General features: G+C 44.9%; 1 protein-coding gene across 1 annotated transcript in view; it reads right to left on the bottom strand.

The window, feature by feature from the left end:
- The window catches only part of SMAD4 (SMAD family member 4), a 53,713-nt gene that overhangs the window by 24,842 nt on the left and 17,093 nt on the right, over nt 1–11,778 (bottom strand). Inside the window, exons 3-5 of the mRNA XM_032441649.1 lie at nt 11,311–11,470; nt 11,194–11,261; nt 3,935–4,021 (exon numbers count right to left, since the gene is read on the bottom strand). Coding sequence (XP_032297540.1) covers nt 3,935–4,021; nt 11,194–11,261; nt 11,311–11,470 — 315 coding nt within the window. The remainder of the gene's footprint in view (nt 1–3,934; nt 4,022–11,193; nt 11,262–11,310; nt 11,471–11,778) is intronic.

The following is an 11,778-nucleotide window of genomic DNA, read 5'->3' as shown; positions in this document are numbered from 1 at the left end:
CTCCGATATGGGGTATATGGGTGGTCCTTCTATTGGGGTATATTGGGATCCTTATATGGGGGTATTATGGGATCCTATATTGGGTATATGGGGATCCTTATATGGGGTATAATGGGGTCCTATTGGGGTATATGGGATCCTATATTGGTTATGGGTCCTATATGGGGTATATGGGTCCTATATGGGTATATGGGATCCTATTGGGGTATATGGGATCTATTATTGGGTATTATGGGGTTCCTATATGGGCGGTTATCTGGGATCCTATATGGGGTATATGGGTCCTATATGGGTATATGGGTATTCCTTATATGGGTATATGGGATTCCATATATGGTGGTATGGGGTCCTATTGGGGTATATGGGTCATATATGGGGTATTATGGTATCTATATGGGTGGTATGGGCTCATATGATGGGGTAATATGGGGTCCTTATGGGATATATGGGGTCCTATTGGGGTATTATGGGGTCATATAGGGGAATTATATGGGATCCGTATAGGGAGATATATGGAGGTATATTGGGGATCCTATACGGGATATATGGGATATTATGGGATTCCCTATATGGGCGTATATGGGGTCATATATGGGCTTCCTATATGGGGATATAGGGGATTCCATAATAGGGGATATGGGGGTCTTATAAGGGGGATTATAGGGGTCATATATGGGTATATGGGGTCAATTATGATGGGATATATGGGGTGTCCTTATTATGGGGTATATGGGTCATATATTGGTGTCCTTATCGGGGTACTATGGGGTCCTATAGGGGGTATATGGGTCCTATACTGGGATATGGGTCATATATGGGGGTATATGGGGTCCCAATATATGGGGTCACTAATATGGGGTATTGGGGTCTTTATATGGGGGTATATTGTGTCTTATATGGGTATGGGATCCTTATATGGGGTATATGCGGGATAATATGGATCCTATATGGTAATATGAGGGTATATGGGTTCTATAGGGGGATTATATGGGTAATATGGTCCGTATTAGGGGGGATTATATGGGATCCTATATGGGGTTGGGATCCTACGTAGGGTAGTATGGGATCCTATATGGGTATATGGGGTATATGGGGTATATGGGGGTTACTATATGGTGGTACCCATATACCCCATATAGGATCCCATATACCCCATATAGGACCCCATACCCCATATAGGATCCCATATACCCCATAGGACCCCATATACCCCATATAGGACCCCATATATGACCCCATATACCCCATATAGGACCCCATACCCCATATAGGACCCCATATATCCCCTATAGGATCCCATATACCCCATATAGGACCCCATATACCCCATATAGGACCCCATATAGGACCCCATATACCCCATATATGACCCCATATACCCCATAGGATCCCATATACCCCTATATGACCCCATATACCCCATATAGGACCCTATATCCCATATATGACCCCATATACCCCATATAGGATCCCATATACCCCATATAGGACCCTATACAGGATCCTATACCCCCTATAGGACCCCATATACCCCATATATGACCCCATACCCCCAATATGACCCCATATCCCATATAGGATCCCATATACCCCATATAGGACCCCATATCCCATATAGGATCCCCTATAGGGTGCCCCATAGCGTGCCCCATAGCGTGCCCCATAGCCCCATATAGGACCCCATATACCCCATATAGGACCCCATATACCCCATATAGGACCCCATATACCCCATATATGACCCCATATACCCCATATAGGACCCCATATATGACCCCATATATCCCATATATGACCCTATATAGGGTGCCCCATAGCGTGCCCCATAGCGTGCCCCATAGCCCCATATAGGACCCCATATACCCCATATAGGACCCCATATCCCATATAGGACCCCATATACCCCATATATGACCCCATATACCCCATATAAGACCCCATATACCCCATATATGACCCCATATAGGGTGCCCCATAGCGTGCCCCATAGCGTGCCCTATAGGGTGCCCCATAGGCCCCCATACCCCATATAGGACCCCATATACCCCCTATAGGACCCCATATACCCCATATACCCCATATATTCCCTATAGGACCCCATATATGACCCTACATAGGATCCCCTATAGGGTGCCCCATAGCGTGCCCCATAGCCCCATATAGGACCCCATATACCCCATATAGGACCCCATACCCCCTATATGACCCCATATACCCCATATAGAACCCCATATACCCCATATAAGACCCCATATACCCCATATAAGACCCCATACCCCATATAGGATCCCATATAGGACCCCATATCCCATATAGGATCCCATATAGGACCCCATATCCCATATAGGATCCCATATACCCCATATAGGATCCCATACCCCATATAGGACCCCATATATCCCCATATATCCCCTATAGGATCCCATATACCCCATATAGGATCCCATATAGGACCCCATACCCCATATAGGACCCCATATACCCCATATAAGACCCCATATATGACCCCATATACCCCATATATGACCCTATATAGGGTGCCCCATAGCGTGCCCCATAGCGTGCCCCATAGCCCCATATAGGACCCCATATACCCCATATACCCCATATAAGACCCCATACCCCCTATATGACCCCATATACCCCATATAAGACCCCATATACCCCATATATGACCCTATATAGGCTGCCCCATAGCGTGCCCCATAGCGTGCCCCATAGCGTGCCCCATAGCCCCATATAGGACCCCATATACCCCATATAGGACCCCATACCCCCAATATGACCCCATATACCCCATATAGGACCCCATATACCCCATATATCCCCTATAGGATCCCATATACGACCCTATATAGGATCCCCTATAGGGTGCCCCATAGCGTGCCCCATAGCGTGCCCCATAGCCCCATATAGGACCCCATATACCCCATATACCCCCTATAGGACCCCAATACCCCATATACCCCATACAGGATCCCATATACCCCATATATGACCCCATATACCCCATATATAACCCCATATAGGATCCCCTATAGGGTGCCCCATAGCGTGCCCCATAGCGTGCCCCATAGCCCCATATAGGACCCCATATACCCCATATACCCCATATAGGACCCCATATACCCCATATAGGACCCCATACCCCATATATGACCCCATATACCCCATATACGACCCTATATAGGATCCCCTATAGGCTGCCCCATAGCGTGCCCCATAGCGTGCCCCATAGCCCCATATAGGACCCCATATACCCCATATACCCCATATATGACCCCATATAGGACCCCATATAGGACCCCATACCCCATATAGGATCCCATATACCCCATATATGACCCCATATACCCCATATATGACCCCATATAAGATCCTATATAGGACCTCATATACCCCATATAGGACCCCATATAGGATCCCATATACCCCATATAGGACCCCATATACCCCATATAGGACCCCATATCCCATATAGGACCCCATATACCCCATATAGGACCCCATATACCCCATATAGGATCCCATATACCCCATATATGACCCCATACCCCCTATATGACCCCATATATCCCATATAGGACCCCATACCCCATATAGGACCCCATATCCCCTATAGGACCCCATATACCCCATATAAGACCCCATACCCCATATAAGACCCCATATACCCCATATATCCCCTATAGGATCCCATATATGACCCCATATAGGATCCCATATAGGACCCCATACCCCATATAGGACCCCATATACCCCCTATAGGACCCCATATCCCATATAGGACCCCATATACCCCATATAGGACCCCATATACCCCATATAGGACCCCATATACCCCATATATGACCCCATATCCCATATAGGACCCCATATACCCCATATAGGATCCCCTCTATCCCCTATAGGATCCCCTATATCCCATACTCACAGTAGTGCAGGGGCGGGTGGTGCTGGAGGTGCCCGTTGTGATGCTGTGGGTACGGGGTCCGCGCTGCGCCGCTCCACGAGCCATTGCCTGCAATGGGATATAGGGCATCCTATAGGGTCATATAGGGTCATATAGGATCATATAGGGGATATAGGGGATCCTATAGGGTCCTATAGGAGATATAGGGTCATATATGGGGTATGGGGTCCTATATGGGGTCCTATAGGGGATATGGGGTCCTATAGGGTCCTATAGGGGATATGGGGTCTTATATGGGGTATATGGGGTCTTATATGGGGTATGGGGTCCTATATGGGATATAGGAGATCCTATAGGGGATATAGGAGATCCTATAGGGGATATAGGGGATCCTATAGGGTCATATAGGGTCATATAGGGTCCTATAGGGTCATATAGGGTCATATAGGATCCTATAGGGGATATAGGGTCCTATAGGGTCCTATAGGGGATATAGGGGATCCTATAGGGTCCTATAGGGCATATAGGGTCCTATAGGGGATATAGGGTCCTATAGGGTCATATAGGGGATATAGGGGATCCTATAGGGTCATATAGGGTCATATAGGATCCTATAGGGGATATAGGGTCCTATAGGGTCCTATAGGGTCCTATAGGGTCATATAGGGGATATAGGGTCATATAGGGTCATATAGGGTCATATATGGGATATGGGGTCCTATATAGGGTCCTATAGGGGATATATGGGATATATGGGATCCTATAGGGTCATATATGGGGTATATGGGGTCCTATATGGGGTCCTATAGGGGATATAGGGGATCCTATATGGGGTATGGGGTCCTATATGGGATCCTATAGGGTATATGGGGTCATATATGGGGTCCTATATGGGATATAGGGGATCCTATAGGGTCCTATATGGGGTATATGGGGTCTTATATGGGGTATATGGGGTCTTATATGGGGTATATGGGGTTCTATAGGGGATATAGGGTCATATATGGGGTCCTATAGGGGGTATGGGGTCTTATATGGGGTATATGGGGTCTTATATGGGGATATAGGGTCATATATGGGGTACATGGGGTATATGGGGTCCTATATGGGGTATATGGGGTCCTATATGGGGTATATGGGATCCTATATGGGGTCCTATAGGGGATATAGGGGATATATGGGATCCTATATGGGGTATGGGGTCCTATATGGGATATAGGATCATATATGGGGTATATGGGGTCCTATATGGGGTATATGGGGTCCTATATGGGGTATATGGGGTCCTATAGGGTCATATATGGGGTATATGGGGTCTTATATGGGATATATGGGGTCCTATATGGGGTATATGGGATCCTATAGGGTCATATATGGGGTATGGGGTCTTATATGGGGTATATGGGGTATATGGGGTCCTATATGGGGTCCTATATGGGATATGGGGTCCTATATGGGGTATGGGGTCATATATGGGGTATATGGGGTCCTATATGGGGTATGGGGTCCTATAGGTGATATAGGGTCATATATGGGGTCCTATATGGGGTATGGGGTCCTATATGGGGTATATAGGGTCATATATGGGATATAGGGGATATAGGGGATCCTATAGGGTCATATATGGGGTATGGGGTCTTATATGGGGTATATGGGGTCATATATGGGGTATGGGGTCATATATGGGGTATATGGGGTCTTATATGGTGTATGGGGTCCTATATGGGGTATATGGGGTCCTATATGGGATCCTATATGGGGTATGGGGTCCTATATGGGGTATATGGGGTCCTATATGGGGTATNTATGGGGTCCTATATGGGGTATATGGGGTCCTATATGGGATCCTATATGGGGTATGGGGTCCTATATGGGGTATATGGGGTCCTATATGGGGTATATGGGGTCATATAGGGTCATATATGGGGTATATGGGGTCATATATGGGGTATATGGGGTCCTATATGGGGTATATGGGGTCCTATAGGGTCATATATGGGGTATATGGGGTCCTATATGGGGTATATGGGATCCTATAGGGGATATATGGGATCCTATAGGGTCATATATGGGGTATATGGGGTATATGGGGTCCTATATGGGATATATGGGGTATATGGGATCCTATATGGGGTATGGGGTCATATATGGGGTATATGGGGTCCTATATGGGGTATATGGGGTCCTATATGGGGTCCTATATGGGGTATGGGGTCCTATATAGGGTATGGGATCCTATATGGGGTCCTATAGGGGATATAGGGTCATATATGGGGTATATGGGGTCCTATAGGGGATATGGGGTCATATATGGGATCCTATATGGGGTATATGGGGTCTTATATGGGGTATATGGGGTCCTATATGGGGTATGGGGTCCTATATGGGGTATATGGGGTCTTATAGGGGATATAGGGGGTCCTATAGGGGATATAGGGGATATATGGTCATATATGGGGTCCTATATGGGGTATGGGGTCCCATATGGGGTATATGGGGTCTTATATGGGGTATATGGGGTCATATATGGGGTATATGGGGTCCTATAGGGGATATAGGGGATCCTATAGGGTCCTATAGGGTCATATAGGGTCATATAGGATCCTATAGGGGATATAGGGTCATATATGGGGTCCTATATGGGATATGGGGTCATATATGGGGTCCTATAAGGGATATAGGGGATCCTATAGGGGATATAGGGTCATATATGGGGTATGGGGTCATATATGGGATCCTATATGGGGTATGGGGTCATATATGGGGTATATGGGGTCCTATATGGGGGATATGGGGTCCTATATGGGATCCTATAGGGGATATAGGGTCACATATGGGATATGGGGTCCTATAGGGTCATATAAGGGGTATATGGGGTCCTATAGGGTCATATAGGGTCCTATAGGGTCATATATGGGATATGGGGTCTTATATGGGGTATAGGGGATCCTATAGGGTCATATAGGGTCATATAGGATCCTATAGGGGATATAGGGCGTCCTATAGGGGATATAGGGTCATATATGGGGTATGGGGTCTTATATGGGGTCATATAGGGTATATGGGGTCCTATATGGGGTATATGGGGTATATGGGATCCTATAGGGGATATAGGGTCATATATGGGGTATATGGGGTCCTATAGGGTATATGGGGTCCTATGTGGGGTATATGGGGTCCTATATGGGGTATATGGGGTCCTATATGGGGTATATGGGGTCCTATATAGGGTATATGGGATCCTATATGGGATCCTATATGGGGTATGGGGTCTTATATGGGGTATATGGGGTCCTATGTGGGGTATGGGGTCCTATATGGGGTATATGGACTCCAATGGGGACCCTAATGGGATATAGGGGATCCTATAGGGGATATAGGGTCATATATGGGGTATGGGGTCCTATATGGGGTATATAGGGTCCTATAGGGGATATATGGGATCCTATAGGGGATATAGGGTCATATATGGGGTCCTATATGGGGTATATGGGGTATATGGGGTCCTATATGGGGTATATAGGGTCATATATGGGGTCATATATGGGGTATATGGGGTCATATATGGGATATGGGGTCCTATATGGGGTATATGGGGTCCTATAGGGGATATAGGGGATATAGGGGATATATGGGATCCTATAGGGGATATAGGGGATCCTATAGGGTCATATATGGGGTATGGGGTCCTATATGGGGTATATGGACTCCAATGGGGACCCTAATGGGACATAGGGGATCCTATATAGGATATAGGGTCATATAGGGGGTATATGGGATCCTATATGGGGTATATGGGGTCCTATATGGGATATAGGGTCATATATGGGATATGGGGTCCTATATGGGATATAGGGGATCCTATAGGGGATATAGGGGATCCTATAGGGTCCTATAGGGGATATAGGGGATCCTATATGGGGTATATGGGATCCTATACGGGGTATATGGAGTCCTATATGGGATCCTATAGGGGATATAGGGTCATATATGGGATATGGGGTCTTATAGGGGATATAGGGGATCCTATAGGGGATATAGGGGATCCTATAGGGTCATATAGGGCCATATATGGTATATGGGATCCTATATGGGGTATGGGGTCCTATGTGGGGTATGGGGTCATATATGGGGTCATATATGGGGTATATGGGGTCCTATATGGGGTATATTGATCCTATTGGGGTATAATGGGGTTCCATATATGGGGGTCATATATGGGGGTTGGGCCTATATTGGGGTATATGGGATCCTATATGGGGTATATGGGGTCCTAATATGGGGTATATGGGGTCCTATAATGCGGTAATAAGGGATCCTATTATGGGTATATGGGGTATATGGGGGTCTACTATGGGGTCAATTGGGTCTGAATCTATAATGGGGTATAAATGGGGATATCCTATATGGGGTATATGGGGTCCTATATGGGGTATTGATATAGGGTTGGCCTATATGGGATATAGGGTCCATAGGGATATATATCCTATATGGGATATAGGGATCCTATAGGGGAATATGGGATCCTATATGGGCTTTAATAGGGCGGGCCCTATAAGCTTATTAATGGGGTGCCCGCATAGACTCACTGTGGTGGGTAGGTTGGCAGGGTTTAGACTGAAGCCATTTTGAGCGGGCGGCCGCAGAGCCGCCGCCTGAGCTCCGGGAGCCATGGAGGAGAGAAATCGCCCGTGGTTGCCGGGCAGAACAGTCGGAGGTTGGCCTGGAGGTTAAAGATCAATAGAGTGTGGTTTAGGGGGTCGAATCTGGGGCGGCCATCTGTGGATTCATAGAGTGGGGCGAATAAGGGACGCTTCTGGGGCGGGCCATGTTGGAGATTGGAGGACTAATGGCGGCCATGTTGGATTGGAGGACCTGGGCGCATCTTGGATTGGAGACGGGAAGTAACAGGGCGGCCATCTTGGGATTAATTAATAGGGTTTTATTAATGGTTATATGGGATTAATGGGTTGGTTATTAACTGGGTTTATGGGGTTATATTAATGGGGTTTATGGGGTATTAATGGGGGTTTGGGATGATTAATGGGGTTATGGGGTTATTTTTAATGGGATTTATGGGTTATTAATGGGGTATGGGGTTATTAATGGGGGTTATGGGTTATATGGGGTTATTAATTGGGATTATGGGATTATAATGGGATTATGGGGTTAATTAATGGGGTTATGAGGTTTTTATGGGGTTATTGAGGTTATTAATGGGGTTATGGGGTTTTAATGGGCGTTAATAGGGGTTATTAATGGATTATGGGTTATTTAAGGGGTTTGGGATTATTAATGGGATTATGGGGTTATCATGGGATTATGGCCCTATTATATGGGAATTATTGGAATTATTAATTGGGTGTTATGGGGTGTTTTGACTGGGATTATGGAGACCGCTATAATGGATTATGGCCCCTATTAACAGGATTATCATAATTGGGATTATGGGATTATCAATGGATTATGACCCTATTAATGGGATTATGGCCCTATTAATGGGATTATGGCCCTATTAATGGGATTATCAATGGGATTATGACCCTATTAATGGGACTATCAATGGGATTATGGGATTATTGATGGGATAATGGGATTATCAATGGGATTAATGGGATTCCTGATGGGATTATGGGATTATTAATGGGATTATGGGATTATTAATGGGATTATGACCCTCTTAATGGGATTATGGGATTATCAATGGGATTAATGGGATTATGACCCTATTAATGGGATTATTAATGGGATTATGGGATTATCAATGGGATTACGGCCCTATTAATGGGATTATGGGATTATTAATGGGGTTATGGGGTTATTGATGGGATTATGGGATTATTAATGGGATTATGGGGTTATCAATGGGATTAATGGGATTATGGCCCTATTAATGGGATTATGACCCTATTAATGGGATTATCAATGGGATTATGGGATTATCAATGGGATTAATGGGATTATGACCCTATTAATGGGATTATGACCCTATTAATGGGATTATTAATGGGATTATGGGATTCTTAGTGGGATTATCAATAGGATTATGGGGTTATTGACAGGATTATGGGATTATCAATGGGATTATGGGGTTATCAATGGGATTAATGGGATTATGGCCCTATTAATGGGATTATTAATGGGATTATGGCCCTATTAATGGGATTCTCAATGGGATTAATGGGATTATGGCCCTATTAATGGGATTATTAATGGGATTATGGGATTATCAATGGGATTACGACCCTATTAATGGGATTATGGCCCTATCAATGGGATTATCAATGGGATTTATGGGATTACGACCCTATTAATGGGATTATGGCCCTATTAATGGGATTATCAATGGGATTATGGGATTATCAATGGGATTAATGGGATTATGGCCCTATTAATGGGATTATGGCCCTATTAATGGGATTATGACCCTATTTATGGGATTATCAATGGGATTTATGGGATTATGACCCTATTAATGGGATTATTGATGGGATTATGGGATTATCAATGGGATTAATGGGATTATGGCCCTATTAATGGGATTATGGCCCTATTAACGGGATTATCAATGGGATTATGGGATTATCAATGGGATTATGGGATTCTCAATGGGATTAATGGGATTATGGCCCTATTAATGGGATTATGGCCCTATTAATGGGATTATGGCCCTATTAATGGGATTATGACCCTACTAATGGGATTATTAATAGGATTATGGGGTTATTAATGGGATTATGGGGTTATTAATGGGATTATGGGCTTATCAATGGGATTATGGCCCTATTAATGGGATTACGGCCCTATTAATGGGATTATTAATGGGATTATGGCCCTATTAATTGCATTAATGATGGGATTTATGGGATTATCAATGGGATTAATGGGATTATGACCCTATTAATGGGATTATGACCCTATTAATGGGATTATGGCCCTATTAATGGGATTATTAATGGGATTATGGCCCTATTAATGGGATTATGACCCTATTAATGGGATTATTGATGGGATTATGGGATTATCAATGGGATTATGACCCTATCAATGCAATTATGGCCCTATTAATGGGATTATCAATGGGATTAATGGGATTATGGCCCTATTAATGGGAATATCAATAGGATTATGGGATTATCAATGGGATTATGGGATTCCTGATGGGATTATGGGATTATTGACCCTATTAATGGGATTATGACCCTATTAATGGGATTCCTGATGGGATTAATGGGATTATGGCCCTATTAATGGGATTATTAATGGGATTATGGACTCACTGGTAGACGCCACAGGGATGGAAGTGAAGCCGGACGTTCCAGGCTCCGTCTGTTGGTTGTAGGCCTCGCTTGGAGCCCGACCTTGANGACGCCACAGGGATGGAAGTGAAGCCGGACGTTCCAGGCTCCGTCTGTTGGTTGTAGGCCTCGCTTGGAGCCCGACCTTGAGCCGGGTGTTGGATGGTCTGAAGCGAATGAGCCTCATTGGATCCTATTGGGGCCTGTTGGCCGTCGTAGTCGCTCACGTATTCGTCCTTCACTAATAAACTGGACGGGGCTCGGGATTATAAAGGGGGGAGAAGAGGATGATAAAGCGAAGATTGAAAGGATGGAGCCAAAAAGGTAGGTTTTTAGCCCCAAAATGAGCCAAAATGAGCCCAAAAATGGCATTTTTGACCCCAAAAATGACATTTTTGGCCTCAGAATGACCCAAAAATGGCATTTTTAGACCCAAAATGACCCAAAAATGGCCCAAAATGACCCAAAAACGGCAATTTTAGACCCAAAAATGGTGGGTTTTGACCCCAAAAATGACATTTTTGGCCTCAGAATGACCCAAAAATGACCCAAAATGACCCAAAAATG

This window comes from Coturnix japonica, unplaced genomic scaffold (genome assembly GCF_001577835.2).
Source record: "Coturnix japonica isolate 7356 unplaced genomic scaffold, Coturnix japonica 2.1 chrUnrandom458, whole genome shotgun sequence".
Lineage (NCBI taxonomy): Eukaryota > Metazoa > Chordata > Aves > Galliformes > Phasianidae > Coturnix > Coturnix japonica.
This window is presented reverse-complemented; position numbering and strand designations above follow the sequence as displayed.